The sequence below is a fragment of the Rhinatrema bivittatum genome, chromosome 5, assembly GCF_901001135.1.
Source record: "Rhinatrema bivittatum chromosome 5, aRhiBiv1.1, whole genome shotgun sequence".
Taxonomy (NCBI): Eukaryota; Metazoa; Chordata; class Amphibia; order Gymnophiona; family Rhinatrematidae; genus Rhinatrema; species Rhinatrema bivittatum.
The window spans coordinates 89,237,883-89,255,836 of record NC_042619.1 but is presented as its reverse complement, the minus strand read 5'-3'; the positions used below and the strand labels follow the sequence as shown (position 1 = coordinate 89,255,836).

Here is a 17,954-nt window from a genome sequence, read left to right as displayed (position 1 = left end):
CACCTTCCTTAATCCCCCCCCAAAGACTTACCCCAACTCCCTGGTGAACTAGCGAGGAGTGAGGACGCCATTTCTGCAATCCTCTGCGAGGAGCACGTGACGTCGGCGCCACGTCGAGTGACGCGGCGTCACGTGATTCCCCGCGGGGTTGCTTCCGGGATCCTCATTCGGCCCAAAAGGAACTTTTGGCCAGCTTGGGGGGGCCTCCTGACCCCCCCAAGCTGGCCAAAAGTTCCTTTTGGGCCGAACGGGCTGTTCTGGCGCGACCCCGCGGGGAATCACGTGACGCCGCGTCACTCGACGTGGCGCCGACGTCACGTGATTCCCCACGGGGTCGCTTCCGGGATCCTCGTTCGGCCCAAAAGGAACTTTTGGCCAGCTTGGGGGGGCCTCCTGACCCCCCCAAGCTGGCCAAAAGTTCCTTTTGGGCCGAACGGGCTGTTCCGGCGCGACCCCGCGGGGAATCACGTGATGTCGGCGCCACGTCGAGTGACGCGGCGTCACGTGATTCCCCGCGGGGTCGCGCCGGAACAGCCCGTTCGGCCCAAAAGGAACTTTTGGCCAGCTGGGGGGGGTGAGGCCCCCCCAAGCTGGCCAAAAGTTCCTTTTGGGCCGAACGAGGATCCCAGAAGCGACCCCGCGGGGAATCACGTGACGCCGCGTCACTCCGACGTGACGCCGACGTCACGTGCTCCTTGCAAAGTTGGTCAGAAATGGCGTCCTGACCCCGCTGGGACCACCAGGGAGTTGTGGTAAGTCTGGGGGGGGGGATTAAGGAGGGTGAGGGGTTTAAAGTTTTATTTGCACATATGGACATATACCCAACTCATTGAATTCTGTTTATGTCCATATTGACCGCAAATGGGACCCCCTTTGGACATATGGACATATGGACATAAACTTTTGCTCTGCACATCCCTACTGAACACTACACTAGCAACGGCTTTTCTTCCAAGAGACCGTGCGCAAACACTTGTCCAGTTGGCTCACAATCTTCGCAAACCATTCCAGGTAACAGCTCACCAGTGCCTCATTCTTCTAGGGCACATGGCTTCCACAGTTCATGTAACTCCCATGGCCAGATTGACCATGCGCCTACTGCTATGGACACTCAAAACACAGTGGATACAAGCCACTCAACCATTGTCTACTCCCATTCATATCACACCAGAACTCAGATCTGCACTCCTCTGGTGGACATCAATGGGCAACCTGCTCAAAGGCCTACCTTTCCAGCATCCAGTTCCACAAGTGACTTTGACTACAGATGCATCCACCTTAGGATGGGGAGCACACATTGGTCATCTAAAGACACAGGGCAAGTGGACTCAGCTCGAAGCCTCTTTTCAAATAATCTTCCTAGAGCTTCGAGCTATACGCTATGCGCTACATGCGTTCAAGGACTGCCTATCACACAAGACTGTTCTGATCCAAACGGACAACACAGTAGCCATGTGGTACATCAACAAACAAGGAGGGACAGGTTCTTATCTCCTTTGTCAAGAAGCAGCACAGATTTGGGACTGGGCCCTCACACACTCAATTTTTCTACGGGCCACCTACCTAGCGGGCATCCACAACACAGTAGCGGATCGCCTCAGTCGTCAGTTCCAACCGCACGAATGGTCATTGGATCCAGCAATAGCATCCAAGATTTTCCAACGCTGGGGTCAACCGACGATAGATCTCTTTGCATCTCAACTCAACTACAAAGTGAACAATTACTGCTCTCTCCTCTGGCAACAAAACAGCCTACCAAAGGACGCGTTTGCTCGCCATTGGACTTCAGGCCTGTTATACGCGTATCCACCGATACCACTCATAACCAAAACTTTAGTGAAACTACAACAGGACAAGGGAACTATGATACTCATAGCCCCATATTGGCCTCGACAAGTATGGTTCCCCACACTGCTAGATCTATCAGTCAGGGATCCAATTCGCCTGGGAGTAGCTCCCAATCTCATAACTCAGGAACAGGGTCAGTTGCGCCATCCCAACCTTCAATCCCTGTCCCTAACAGCATGGATGTTGAAAGCTTGATCTTACAGCCACTCAACCTTCCATCCGCTATATCTCAAGTACTTATAGCTGCACGTAAACCTTCCACTAGAAAGAATTATTCCTACAAATGGAAACGGTTTACGCTGTGGTGCAATCAGAAAGATTTAGATCCTTTCACTTGCCCCACTACCTCGCTACTAGATTACCTTTACCACCTCTCAGACTCTGGTCTTAAGACATCATCTGTAAGGGTACACTTAAGTGCAATCTCAGCTTACCATAGCAAGCTGGGGGATGCAGCTATCTCCACACAGCCTCTCGTCCGTAAATTCATGAGAGGCCTAACTCACATTAAACCTCCAGTTCATTCCCCAAGCATACAATGGGATCTGAACGTAGTACTCACTAGACTTATGCGTTCTCCTTTTGAACCCATAAATACTTGTGACCTTAAATACCTTACATGGAAAACGGTTTTTCTCATAGCCATTACATCTGCCAGAAGGGTCAGTGAACTACAAGCACTAGTCACATATGAACCTTTTACAAAGTTCCTCCATGACAGGGTAGTCCTTCGGACACATCCAAAATTCCTTCCTAAGGTTGTCACGGAATTTCACTTGAACCAATCAATAGTTTTACCTACATTCTTTCCTAGGCCTCACTCTCACCAGGGAGAAAGAGCCTTACACACTTTGGACTGTAAGCGTGCGTTGTCCTTCTATTTAAACCGCACTACAGCCCAAAGAAAATCCAGTCAGCTGTTTGTTTCCTATGATCCAAACAAACCAGGTAAAGCAGTGGGTAAGCATACTCTGTCAAACTGGCTAGCAGATTGCATACAGTTCTGTTATGACAAAGCAGGCCTTACTCTTCAAGGGCGAGTAAAAGCACATTCAGTCAGAGCAATGTCAACCTCAGTAGCACACCTTCGCTCTGTACCTATTCTAGACATTTGTAAAGCAGCAACATGAAGTTCTCTTCACACCTTTGCAGCCCACTACTGCTTAGACAAAGAAGGAAGACAAGATTCAGCATATGGACAGTCCGTCTTAAAGAACTTGTTTCCAGTATAACCCCAACTCCTTCTACATCCAACCTGCTGTGATTTCGGCTGATTCATTTCAATAACAATACCTTACGGTCACTTCAGCACAAAATGACTCAGCCTCTAGCTTGCTAATCACCCATATGTGAGGACTAGCATCCTGCTTGTCCTGGGATAAAGCAAAATTGCTTACCTTGTAATAGGTGTTATCCCAGGACAGCAGGATGTAGTCCTCACGAAACCCACCCGCCACCCCGCGGAGTTGGGTCCGATACGTTTTATTATTTTATTTTTGGCTAACGCTTATTGCTACAAAACAAGACTGAAGAGAGACCCCTGTGGCAGGGAATATCATAGCATGCTGGGCATGCTCAGTAGGCACTCCGGTGCCAGTCAAAAGTTTCATAGAAACTTTTAAAGAAGTTTTCCGTACATAGGGCTCCATTACCGATGTCACCCATATGTGAGGACTACATCCTGCTGTCCTGGGATAACACCTATTACAAGGTAAGCAATTTTGCTTTATTTTATTACTTACATGTCCTCAGTAGCAGAAGAAAAGTTATGCAGCAGGGGACCCCGGCATGCGCCTGTGCGTGTAACTATTTACGAGCTAATTTGAAGTTGAAATCCAGGAACACCCATGCCCCACCCAGTCCACGGCCACACCCCGCCCCTTTTTTGGAACTTTTTTTATTTGTGTGCAAAGTGGGAAATATGTGCGTACACAGGTGGCTTTTAAAATCTGCTCGGCGCATGCCAGCCCGACATATGCGCCTATTTCCCGATTTTGGCATTTGCCGGCCTTTTAAAATTCAACTGTTAGTGAGGAGACTGTCAATGATATTTCATCTACAGATTAAGTTTCTGTTTCACTGGATTAGTAACTTTACATAATTGACAAGAGATATTCTGGCCTATACTGGGACCTAAAACACACACACAAAAAAAAAGAAAAACCAGGGGAGTCGCTAGGTAAAATATAATCCAAGATACTTGATATCCAGGAAACGTTTTTAATACACAAAAAAGCACAATGGACATGGTGTTCTTAAGTGAAGAGCATGAATCGTTTGGTCTAGCCTATGGTCTATTAGTGCACCATGCAAACCTTTTCTTTCTCTTTTATCACATGAATTTTAAAACTAATCATGTGTCCATATTCTGTACAGAAGAGCAGCCAGTTAATTCCAATGGAGAGCAAGGCATAATAGGATGTAATATACAGAAGGCATATCAAAATATATCCTGTTTTCACTTGTGCGCTGACAAAGTATTTAGCTTCAGACTGGAGCCAGATTTTATGTTCAAGAGTCACAACAAGCTCTGCACTGACTCCAAAGCAGTTATGGTTTTAATTGTGCAACAAACATCCTTCGCACAAGCACTTGCCAATTAATAATGTTTCAGAGAAGAGATTTAATCCTAAGGAAGACTAATAGAAAATGAAAGAACCTTTCCAGCATTTCCACAGATTATTCTCTGCATATGGCAGATTAACAATAATGGTCGTTTTCTGGAAATGTACACTTTGCTGTTAGCAAAACAAATTCCAGGACCACCTGTGGCGCAAAAATACCTACCTGTCACTCACAGAAACCAGGAAAGTTGGCCAGAAGTAGGTAATTGTGTTCCCCTCTAATTGTAAATGCAACCACTAAAAGTAGTACAAAATGCAGAATATGCACAGATCATTTTTGTAGGGACCAGTATCAAATGAACTTGCCAGTTTTCAGAGTCTGTCATGTATGCTTCAAAGACCAAAAGTATATTGTGTTTGCTTCCTATGAATATTCAATGAATCTCCGGTCTTTTGTTTCAATCACAGCGTTCCCAGCTGCCTCATGCCAGTGATGGCAGGTGATATGTCTGCAGCTTAGAATATAGAGAGCTCTGTAAAAACAGTTGACCTGGCCTGAGCTTCCCAGCGCAGCTTGAACTTAACTTCTTTTTTTGGTTTTGGCAAGAGCTTGAATCCTTCTACTTTTGCAATAGCTGTAACACAGTTGTTTCTCCAGGAGAGCTGGGTGGCAGGATGTTAAACCTCATTCACCCGAACATGGTTACAGGTTCTCAGTCTTACCTGAAGGGCAAGAAGGAACCATCCTCAACTCAGTGGCCAGATTTTACACTTGGATCTTAGCTCAAAGGCTAGTTCAGTATAACATTATTTCCTTATAGATTCGCCGGATAAAATGGCACACATGAATTTTATTTACATACCTAGACCTGTGGGCCCTGTGCTGGAAAAGGATAGTACACTCAGTCAGGCCAATATTCAGAAGGCCGGTTAGTGGACAAGTTATCCAGCTAAAGTTGGCCGGATAACTTCTCCCCTATATTCAGCGGGATAAATGTCCCACTGAATATAATAAGAAACTTAGCTGGCTATGTTTGAATATAACCAGTTAGGTTTTTTAGTTATCCGGCCTTATATGGCCGCTTAACTTTGTACTTTTTTGTTATCCAGCCTTGTTTGGCCGAATAACTTTAAAAGATATCTGATTTAGGTAGCGCTGTAAATAAAACAAAAAAAAAAAAGTAGTAAAGAGCTGATTTTCTGCCTTCCCCACAAATTTTCGAATACGCCCTGTTGGGCTGTGCACCCCCTGTCCCCAATTTCCTTTTAAATTTATTTTTAAAATGTGCTAGGCTTAGCTGGTAGTATCCCCCAGCCCATTCCCTGCATCTTTTGCTATTGTAATACACTGCTGCCCGCCAGGCCCCCTCCCCATACTCTAAATATGTCCTGAGCTTCGTCCCCTATCTGCATGAACCATAGAAATCCCTACTGGAGAGTCCAGTGCTGGAAACGTAAACTGTGTGCACTTTATGCTTTCAGCACAGCTCGTGACAGCAGCTGCACAGCAGCGCGTCGGAAGTAGGTAAGTTCATATCCTGCTCCCTGCAGGGATTTCTATGGTTCGGGGGGGGATAGGGGAAGGGTCTGGGGGATGCAGCACCAGAGATATTTAGACTCCGGGGAGGGCCCAGCAGTAGCAGGTATATTAAATAATGATCTATCCGGTGGGGGGGGGGGGCGGGTAGGGTGGGTACCACCAGCAGATCCCGCACATTTTTTCCTAAATTCAAAAGGTGATTGGGGGTGCACGGCTTAACAGCACGTTTATGGAAGTTTATTGGGAAGGCAGAAAATCAGGCCATAGGCCCTTTAATACTTTTTTTTTGTTTCATTTACAGCACTACTTACCAGATATCTTTTGAATATATTCGGTTAAGTAGGAAGTTACCCAACCACAGAAGACCAGTTAAGTTTAGACGTGCTCCGAAGCAGGTTTAAAGTTATCCAACTAACTGGAGGATCGCTCGTAGATAGAAAAAGGAGCGAGGGGCGATAGTAAGCAGGCAGCCGCATTGCAGCGGTGCGTTTTCGCTGCACACTATTGCCACCCCCCCACCCCCCATAGTGCCAGTGAAATAGCTGTAGCTACTTCCAGTGCTGATGCGGGCAATTATGTGCGATACATGATCGCCCGCAGCGCTACAAGCCACTAACGTTCCTTAACCCCGCCCAAACTCCTCCCCTTTCCCTAATTTGAATTTTCAACTCGCGATGCAGTCATTATCGCGATTTGAAAAATGACCATGTAACTTAGGCAGATATAACTGAAATTCAGCTAAGATAGCCAGATAACTGAACCACTTCCCAGGAACGCCTCTTTTTATCCAGCTAGATTTTCACCGAATAATAACTCATCCAGCTAAAGTCTAGCCAGTTAAATGGTTCAGTATTCCTACCATTTAGTTGACTAACTTGTAATCTATCTAAATGGCTTTGAATAATGACATTAAAGTGTCTAGAGAAGAAAAAAATAAAACCCTTATACAGGACAAACTAGTTGCAGAATTGCTCCTTATGGGAAGGAGCTTGGCGTGCATGCACCTCTGCCTTCTGTCAGATCACTGGTCTTTCACATCACTCTATTCTCTTCTCTTTTTTCACATTACAGGGCCAAGCAGACCTATCGGAAAACTTTGCTGGAGCAGGTGAAGGAGTTTGAGGCCAAGTCAAAAGAGCTGGGAAAAGCTGCGCTGCATGATGGTACTGGCAAAAGGTGGGTCATTCTTTGCTGGTCAAGCAACGTTTTCTTGCCTGTGCTGCAGTGTTAGACATTTACGTTCAAAACTGAGAAGTCCGACAATTACAGATCAGTAGGCCAGCAGACAGACGAGGATGGGAGCAACAGCAAATAAGGTCTCCTCTGGAACCTGACCCAGTTTCATTGACCAAACTTCTTGTAAACTGCAACTTTATATTGCAGCTCTTTTGTATTAAACAGGAATGACCAGGTACAATGTGAATGCTATTTCAGAAATCCAAGATTTTGTGAAGAAACCTATTTTTAATGCTCATTTTAATTTATGTTAGTGAAGAATCCAATTATAGTGAATTCAGATCCTCGTTATCATGTGGAACTACAAACATCACACATTTTGTCACTTTGATGACCGGTTGCATGTTATTAGTTCCAAAGTCGGGTAAGAAGTGACTAACCTGTTTTCAGGACGAACAATTGCTAGCTGTTGTAGCCAGGCTGAAATTCCATTAGTGGCCAGAGATGTAGTTGAAATGTAATTTGCCAGCTTGCTTGCATCCCTTCCTGGGTGTTTGTGCTTGACCCTGAAACTCAATTAACTTCAGTGGTAAAAAAATCTCAGCATCTCATCGCTTTGACCGCAAAGTGACCCTGTGACTATTGTATTGTTTCTCATACTGTGTGCTTTTCTTATTATAATTTTATTTCTTCGTACGCTTGTTGCAAACTCTCTCATATGTGTTCCTCCATGCAGATCCACTTCATTTTCACAAGGCATGCATGCTGGAGATGATGTAAGGAATCCATCCCTTCTCTCTTTCCCAGCTTCCCATGCTTTTGTTTTTCTCTTGCCTAATTACTCCCAGAATTTCTGGGTGGTCCATCTGTGAACTAGATAATGGTGGCGTGCCTCAATCTGCTCGAGGTTGTTGTGTGTCGTGCTTGTGCTGTGGCCTCCTGAGTGCTCCTCGGCTTTGCGTTGGCTTATATTCTTTTTTTTTTTCCATCCTGCTCTTTCACACCTGCCCAAAATCTGCATGTCCTTTGGGGAGATGAAGAGCAGGGTAAAAAATGTTGCAGTGGATTAACAATTTCAAGATGTGTTTTAGATGAGTTAGTTGTGTGTATTTTGTTTTATTTCTGAGGATTGCCTAGGAGTGGCAGAACTGAACCATTGTGTGCGTGCACACAAGTTCACTAGTTTCTAAAGGGGGTGGTAAGGCTACATTATGGATTGCACAAGGTCAAGGGTCGATGCTAAAGAACTGTTTGCACCTACCAGCTGTTTGTACTGTCCAGGTGGAACTAGGAGTGTACTGACTTTAAATAGCTTCCACTTTCCTGCCACATGTGATATAAAGAGGGCTTTATAAAGCCAACATATTTAGAAAGAGAATCAAATTATTCTAGATACTTCCTGTATAGTGCTGCCTAAAGACAGGAGAGAAAAAAGGTTAACAAAAAACATGAGCAGGCCTGTAAATACATATTAAAATGGGTGCAAAATATCTGAATGTCTGAGACGAAGTGATTTTTAGGATGGGCAGGACAGTGTGTTTTCACTTACTTCATATTGCACAAAACAGATTCAGGTTTTAAGGGGAAAGATGGAAAAGACAATCCTAGACTATGATAAAGAGGCACTTCAACTTGACACCTTAAGGGCTTGATTTTCAAAACGAGTTACATGCATAAAACCTTGCCACTTGTTTTATGAATGTAAGTGGCATTTGGAAACTCAAGCAGGGCCCAGGGCCTGGGTTCGTGCACATTCCCGGAGAATGGAATTGGAGAAGAATTGCGACTTTTTGATTTAAAAAAATACGCGCATAAGTTCACCTGTACAAGTTACACCCTCCAAAGAACAGGTGCACTGTTGTGCGGGTGGGTCTGTGTGCATATTTGGGCACTTAGCACATGTATTTTCAAAACAAACTTATGTGCATAAGTTCATTTTGAAAATTCAGGTTAAAGTCTGCAAGTAAAAGGTATGCATAGACTTTACCCTATTTCACAGAGTTAAAATATTACACTCTAAAAGTTCCTCTCATTCAGTGTTTGTATATTTTTTTATTTTGATTAATTATCATCTTATATATTAGATGCACAGAAGAATTTTGTATTTATGAAAAGAAAGCTTTACATAGAGACTATTCACTCATACCAGACTTTTAAGGATGAATTTCCACTGAAAATGTTGGCTAAAGTATACATTTTCCCTGAAATTGTGACTTCATTTTTATATTAAGTTACTTTTATAGATAGCTCTGTTTTTCCTGGAGTTTAGAAGGCAGAGTTGTCTATTTATTTATTAATGCAAAGGACCTGGGTTATTACATCAGAAATGGGCAGAAAAAAAAGGATCTTACAGGCTTCATCTGCCAGTATATTCTGCGTTTCTATGAAAATCATTGGCATGCAAAAAAGCATGCCCAGGAGAAAATCCTTCTCCCCCCTCCCCCACCCCAAATTGGGTCAAATAGCTTTTTGGCAGCATGGAAATAAAATACCATGATCTAATATTGCCAGATACCTGGTCATTTGCAGAGCTTGGACATTTTACAGGACCGAGGCCCACATGAACCAAATAAATTGTGTGAACCAGTTCCCATCTTCCAGCTTGGCATAGGAAAAATACCAACTTCACTTCATTTTTCACATTTCATAAGCACATAATGAACCAATTTATTTATTTTGTTTTAATCTTTATACTGACCAATATTCCTTTCATTTGCATTTTGGATTTGGTTTGTAAAGAACAGAATAAAGAATCGCACAAATAAACTGTCAGGTACTCTCAGTCACTAAGCAAGAGTGTTAAAAGAAAACAACCCGGTACTCCATGCTGTGACAGAAACAAATCTAATTACCTTGCCACCAGCATTTCGGTTTTTACTGAAAGTTATTATAAAACTGCAGCTATAGCAAGGTGTGCGCAGTGGTTTAATTACACTCTTTGTTTCCTATTAAAATGTGGCATGTCTGGCTTTGTTCTCTTTACACTTTTATTTGTAGAGGCAAAATGTCCCTTGTGATTTGTGAAGCTGCTCCTCCCCCACCCTCTTTTCTGCCTTTCAGTAAGTGAGGGGTGAGCTGAGGCTGGGATTCCCTTTCACTTAAGTGCTTTTGAAGGAGCTGAAGATATTCAGTTGCTTGGGTGAGAGGAGCTGCATGACATGGCCCAGGCCCTTGGAGCAAGCTATCTTCTGTTTCCCTTCTTCGTCTTCCATGAATGCAGATGCCTATCTAGTCATTTCAATGGCAGTGACCCCATCATGGGCCAGCCGACTGACGTCAGGCACTCATGAGAACCATGTTACTCAATATACCTTCCCTGGGAGCATAAAGAAACAAGTAATGAAGATCCAGCTCCAAAGCAGTGCTCGCGAAACCTAACGCTGCAAACTTTCCCACCCCACAGATGCAAACATGTAATAAGGAAAACATTGCAGTACTCTCTGAAAATAAACATCAGGACATATCTAATCTGCTATTTAATTTTCAGTGGTTAAATTAAAAAAAAAAAAGCAGAATGTTCATTTTTCTGGCTCCAGAGCCTGCTCTTATTGGAAAGAATTTGGTTTTCCAGCATTGCTTTCTATGAACTGCATCTCCTGCAGGTCCAACATTAAACTTGTTTAAAGAATATGCTTTCTTCGGAGTTCACTGCATGCTAACATTTTTGTGTTCATGAGAATTAGTACCTAGGCCTCTATTTTAAGGGCAGAACAATGGGCCCTACTCAACAAGAAATATCCATGGCTGCCCTTGCTCCAGCAAGGTCAGCCACCTCCAGTCACAGATGCAAGGAAGGTGTACATCTTCTGTGCAGCTTCTCCGTCGCTCCTACAGCCTGAAGGCTGGTTTCTTCTGGCTGCAGCAGGCAAGGCAACTGCAGCTCTCTTTGTCTCCACAGCTGGTCCTAGCCCTGCACAACCTCTTTTCGGACTGTGGTAATTTGGTGTACTCTGCTTGCCAGAGATGATCCCATTTCTAGAAATGTACACAATTGGCTCCTCTGGAGCTTTACAGTGAGCCTTTAATAAAATGACTGTTGGGGTTAGCACAGAAGGACTGGGCAAGCAAAATCTTGTGCAAGAATTACTGCAGAACTTTTCATTTCATTTCATAATTTATGTACCACATTCTCAGTTTTACAAAAATCACACAATGCGGTTAACAGCATTTAAAACAACTTTTTAAACTAAAAACCATAAATCAGGAAACAAACAAAAAAAAATACATTCTTAAAACCATTCAATCCAAACCAATCCACAGAAACCCCAACCACCCACCACGATAAGATCAAAGCCTAGAGACTACCAGTGAATGCCAGAATGTCCCTTGTGGTAGCCTTCTGGCTGTCCCTTTCTGGCTTGGGGTCAGGTAAAACCTTTTTCCCAGAAAAGGGCCAGACACTGATGGAATCCATGGAAAGGGGTTTATTTCTTTAACAGCAAGTTAGCTCCACAGGATAGACAGGCAGGCATTCTGTGGACCACTTTTCTGTGAAAACAAACAAAAGACAGGAAGTAACCGGGCAGTCCGGACACCCATGGGCTCATATTCGCCCCCCACCCCCACCCCAACTAGCTCTGCTGGGCTCACCTACATGCACACAAGGAAAACACCACACAGAGCTTGGATGCAAAGGCCGCAGCCATTTATTAGAAACCCTAACATGGGAATCTAAATAAGTGCCTAGTCCATTCAATAATGCTTACAAAATCGCAGCCGGGCAGGTGCCAATACTCTAGCATCTGCCCAAGCGAAATCACGGGTTCTCTCGCCCAGTGAGGCCCCGGAACAGGCATCATGATCGTAAAGAACTGGATGGGATCCCAGCTCAGACCACCACAAAGCAAGCCTTACCGGAGCCCCTCCCCACGTAACAGCCTCCATCCGCTGAAGCCCCAAACGGGGGCCTGACACGCATCATTCATGGCAAGGGTAAAGGCCCCTAGGCCTCTCACAATCATATCGACACCTCCTAGCTTCCTTCTAACACTTCAACGTTTACAAAGGCACTCCTGGACTCGGTAGCTGCCGCAACAGATTAACATAAAACGTCACCCGCTATCTAACAGAATTCTCTAACTATGCGAGTGTGGAGGGAGGGAACGGGTGGGAAAATGGCTCCGCTCGGTGCCAGGAGGAAAAGAGACTGACTCAAGATGCCGGTGGGATTTAAATTGCCCGCTAGCCGCCTCCCCAATGTCAGCGACAAGGCGCTCCCCTCCAGCCAATCAAGTGGCCTGACACCGGGGCACGCTTTGATGATGTTGCCGCTCCCAACGTCGGGTCAATCAAGAGGGGAGCTCATCATCCATGCGCTGCAGTGCCTCAGCGCCGACAGCACAAGGCCAGCACCATTGATTGGCCCCTCCCCTCCTGCCCGCTCAGGTACGTCACGGGCCGCAGTGCAGGGGTCGGCCGCCAGCTCGGGTGCATCGGGCGCCCGGTTATTTGCGGCATCCACACATCCGTGCCGGGGAGGCCACCCAGTAACCAAGCAGTCCGAACACCCATGGACTCTTATCCGCCCCCTGTCCCAGCTAGCTTTGCTGGGCTCCTCTTCATGCACACAAGAAAAACACCACACAGAGCTTGGATACAAAGGCCACAGCTGTTTATTAGAAACCCTAACATGGGAGTCTAAATAACCTCCAAATCCATCCAATAATGCTTACGAAATCGCGGCCTGGCAGGTGCCGATACTCTAGCACTCTCGCGCCCAGCGAGGCCCTGGAACAGGCATTGTGACTGCCAAGGACCGGATGGGATCCCAGCTCAGACCACCACAAAGCAAGCCTTGTCGGAGCCCCTCCCCATGTAACAGCCTTGATCTGCCAAAGCCCTGAGTGCAGGCCCAACATGAATCATTCATAGCAAGGGTGAGGGCCCATAGGCCTCTCACAAACATATTGACACCTCCCAGCTTCCTTCTAACATTTCAGCATTTACAAAGGCAGTCCTGGACTCGGTCGCTGCCACCACAGGGGCCTGGCATGCGCGAGCGCAGAAGCGTCTTCCCTCTCATGCGGATGAGCACCCCCCCAAACAACAGCATGTGAGAAAAGAACCTCTGCATCGCTTGCAAGAACAGATTGTTACCAAGGTTCAACAAGTGTACCCTGTCAGGGGCTTACAGCTCTGCACAGTGCTCATCCACCCATTCATGTCGCAAATCATAGCCACCCTGAAGTTGTATGGCTTTGGCTACTTGGCGAACTTGGAACGGTATCTATCTCACCACCTAGTGTACATCAAGCTATGACGGGGTACATTCTTGGACCAGCAGATTTTAGCGGTAGGCCAAGAGGAGGTCAGCCTATTAAAGTCTCTTCTGATGTCGTTCATTAGAACGATGCCGACACCTTTACCCAGGTCATTTTCAACAAGGTGAATGATGATTAGGTCGGGAGGTGCTACATTCACTCATCTCAACTGCATTGTGGGCCATAGCTGGTGCCAATGCATGCCTCCCCAACCCAACTAATCAATTGTCCAATCCTTAATGCGAGAGTACAAGGTCAAGCCCAAACTTCCCATTGATGGCTCTTCTATGTGCATGTGTGATGAATGAGTGGCCAACGATCCACGAAGAGTGACACTAGACACCAGCTGCAAGTGAAAATAGAGAAACTAGGTCATAGCGCGTGTCTGGCTGGGTACAAGCGCAGGGGAACCCTCCTCGTGCCTAATGTAAGACATGTAGGCTCCCAACCTCCATCTACCCAATCACTGAATTGCTGCCTGAGAGACTGCAGCGGTGGCGGCACTGGAAGCAGCCCTGATGTGGAATGAATGAGTGCCAAAACATTTGATCTGAAGCCCCGCCTCTGATAGGGCTTTCTTGAACACTGCCGAAAACTGATAGCGCGTCAACTGGGATTTATCATCGTGTAGTGAGAACAAACCGCTCCCATTTGGGCATATAGTTAAAATCTGGGTTACGGCCGCCACTGGGCATGTCTCCATGTCCCTGACTGCTGTCAGTGTGATGACTTGGCCACGGGCATTCTGGTCAGTCTTAGATTGTCTCAATTTTAGGTTTCGTCCTCCCCCAGCAATCCCCGCAGCTGAGATGCATTGTGCAACAGCGCTGTAAACTCACTGACCTGATGTTAGGAAAGCTCTGTGTTAGAGCTGGGAGTTAGCAATCTGTTATGAATCGGCTCCCGTGGAGGGAGGAGTTAACAATCTGTTACGAATCTGATCCTGAGGTAGGAGGAGTTAGCAATCTGTTATGCTCTACTCCTCAAGAAGGGAGGAGTTAGCAATCTGTTATGAACTGGCTCCTGTGGAAGGAGGAGTTTGCAATCTGATATGCGCAGCGCCTGTAGAGGGAGTAGATAACAATCTGTTAAGATATAGACTGCAGAGTAGCAATCTGTTACCAGCGGAGTGCTTGGAGAGGGCACCCAGCTGTAGAGGAATGTAGATAGGTAGATCCTTGGGCCGATGGCAGATGACTACGCCCCCAGGAGGATATCCTGAGAGGGACCACCGGCTAGGCTTGGGTATGGAGACAGACACAGATAGTTCTTTATTAGACAGGTTAGCAGAACCACCAGAGGTGGCAGTTGTGAGCTGATATGCCCTGCAGGGCTGAAGTCCCTCAGGTACTGGAACAGCGATCTCAGGGTTGCTGAGTTGTAGAGAAACTATAGATAGTGAGTAGACAGGGTATGCTGTGTTCATAACCAGAACTGGATGACAAAACTCACATAAGGTCTTAAGGAAGCTCAGTAACTGGAAAGGGTTAGGCCCTCGAGGAGCGAGTACCTGGTTCCAGGGAAAGCTCTAAGAGAGCGATGGTAACTCAGAAATGTCTGTATCTGCGATAGCTTCCAGGCAGTAGAGAATCTTCAGAGTGTTCAGGAACATGGGCCCTCGAGGAGCGAGTACCGGTTGCTATCCGCAATCTGAAATAAAGAAAAGAGAGCGAGGCCCCCGAGGAGCGGGTACCCCTGGTAAGTCCGAGGAGGCAGAGTAGCTTGGGAGAAAAGCTGAAGCAATCCCCAGCAATCCCCTTACTAACTAGCTTCGTTAGCGAATACTGAGACCTTTTATATTGGAAGCGGGTGACGTCATCCCAGGGGACGCCCCCAAGGTTTTGCGCCCTTGCTGGTACATCAATCGGAGCGCGTGCGCCCTACGTCATCAGGCAACATGGCGGATCCGCAGCGTCATGCCGGCCCGGGGACGCCGGAGGGAGATGGCAAGAAGATGCCGCGGCAGCTAACCATCCATCAGACCCGGAGGGAGTCGCCACAGAGGTAAAGAGCAGGGACGGACGCAACACCTGAAAAATGCCAGCGCAAAGGCAACCTGAAAAAAGCGCAGTCTCGAATTCATCAGAGGCTACCACAGGCAAAACACGCCACAGTTGGAGCAACTGGTCATGGGTCAGAGGTCTCTCAGTGTCGTGCCGCAGCAGATTCTCTGGCCCAGCCTATCATCACCTTTTTCACAGCGAAATGGCGCTCGGCACGTCCAGTTTCGAGCTTTGAGAGAATGCAAGGGCCTGTAGGTGCAAAGGGACCATGTTCCTGGACAGTTCTTGCTGCTCGGCCTGAATGATATATCTAATCAGGAGGTCCTCTGGAACCCGGTGGCCGGACCAGCGGTTTGCAATGAGAAACGCCTTTACTCTGCTGTAGTTGCAGACGTAAGAGTTCCATGTAGCCAGAGCAAGTGATCTTCGCAGCATCTCACACGCTGTCTGGTTCTGAAGGACCAAAGATGCTCCGGGACCTCCCTGCTATTCGTTTTGGCTTGCAGCACCAGCTTCCTGAACAAGAACCACTTGCAGCGAAAAAGAGAATTAGCTATTCATTGCGCAGTCCAGGAACATGCTTCGCCTGCGCGGCAATGTTCGTGTGAAGAGGCACTTAGAAGTCTGGCTGTTAATTGATTGAACTACTGCCTTGTTGTCACATCATAGCACCACTCATTGACAGCTAAGGGCGCCACCCCAGATATGCAAAGCAACAACGATGGGAAAGAGTTCCAGAAATGTGATATTTTTGGTTAGGCCGTGCACAGTCCAGCTGACCAGCCTACACGCCGCACACCAATCACCCCTAAAATAGCCACCAAAGCTGATACATCAGAGTATAATTGAAGGTCATTGTCTCTGACTGGGCTTGGGAGTCAGGCTTAGACACCATTGAAGTCCCTGAGGAATTTGGACCAAAGCTTCAGGTCCTCTTTGAGGGGCCTACTAACCCGCAAGTGGTGATGGCCATGAATCAGCCCTACCGGAAGCCTCTTCAGTCGCCCAGTGAAGGAATTTATGGAAGGTCTTGAAATAAGAGTAAGAGATTGAGCATCCCATTGGCAGACACTTGTCGCAGTAAAAGGCACCCTCGAATTGGAAGCCGAGCAAATGGAAACTAGCCGAGTGCACTGGGAGCAGCCTAAACGCAGACTCTATGTCTGCTTTAGCCATGAGGGCGCCCTGGCCACAGGATCTCAGCAAGGCCAACGCTGTGTCAAAGGACGAATATTGCACTGAGCAGTATTCCGCAGGGATATGGTCATTCACAGAAGCTCTGAATGAGTAAGAAAGGTTATGTATGAGCCTATATTTTCTGGGCTCCATCTTGGGAACAACTACTTGTGGGGACAGCACCAGGTACTGTATGGGAGGCTCAGTAAACGGGCAATCTATGCGGCCGAGTTGAACCTCCTTTCCAATTTGTTCACGCAATACATCAGCCAAAATGCGAGCTGAAGGTACGTTGGTCACCTTAGCGGACTGTGGCTGATGCGTGTGGGGAATAGAGAAACCCTCTCGGAAATCATTCAGTACAGTATTTGCCATGGCCCTATTGGGATAGCAAGCCAACCAGGGAAACATTGCTTGCCGACTCACAGGGATTGGGTTTTAGGGAGTGTTCTTTTTTTCTCACTTATCGCTGCGTGGACATTTGTTGGTCTGATGAGGTGCAGCGCATCAACTGTAGATGTCTATACTTCTGCAATCTGCCGTGGAGCAAGCACCCTGGTTGAATTTCCAGCATGCGCCACTCATGCCTTATGTGTACCTGGCCTGTCCGCCGCGCACTGATTCACTACGAAAGGGCCGAAAATTGGCTTTTGCATCCATAGCCCGGGAAGACATTTTTGTGAGCCAAAGGCTGACATCATGTCTTCCCCATGACATAGCAGACATACTAGCCATCCTCTTGTGGAAGGCCTCGTCGTAGTTGAGCCAAGCAAAACCACTGTACTCTTTGTAGGCTAGACAATGTCTCTCTACAGGAACTTACAGTAGCCTGCAGGCATCCTGATAGGCATGTGTTGCTCCTGGCTCACAGGGCCAGATTTAAGATTTTGGTACCCATAAGAAGGATTTTAGACTGCAGAGCAGGAGATAGGCTAGGAGACCAGAGTCCCATGGGAGTACCCCTTTGAAGCAGCACCAGTGCATGACCCTAAAGCAAGCAGAAGCAGGCTCCTTTTTGACTTAAATATGTAACACCTTCAAAATTTGGTACCCTGGCCAGTCGCCTATGCCTAAATCTGGGTCTGTCGGTTCAGAGAAAAAGCTTCCTCAAGTCTGCCTCAGTGGTAATTTTCTTAAAAAAGAAAAAGGTGACGAGAGGGTACATCAAATGTTATCCATCCCACCCACTTTCTGTAGTGCAGATCTATTTGAATCACTCACACTTCCTCAACCCCATCCCCAGCAGTCTGTCATTTTCTATGGCCAACTAGAAACACCTCCTTTTCTTTCAGCCTGTGCGGACCACTGACCTTACCTCCTCTTTCCTTTTGTCATGGGCGGGCTGAAGTCACGGTTTCCTCTTGTCTTGGCCCGTGTGAACCATTGA

General features: G+C 46.6%; 1 protein-coding gene across 1 annotated transcript in view; it reads left to right on the top strand.

The window, feature by feature from the left end:
* ATP8A2 (ATPase phospholipid transporting 8A2) overlaps positions 1 to 17,954 on the top strand; it is a 1,219,142-nt gene that overhangs the window by 1,157,160 nt on the left and 44,028 nt on the right. The window contains exon 35 of the mRNA XM_029602569.1: positions 7,024 to 7,128. Coding sequence (XP_029458429.1) covers positions 7,024 to 7,128 — 105 coding nt within the window. The remainder of the gene's footprint in view (positions 1 to 7,023; positions 7,129 to 17,954) is intronic.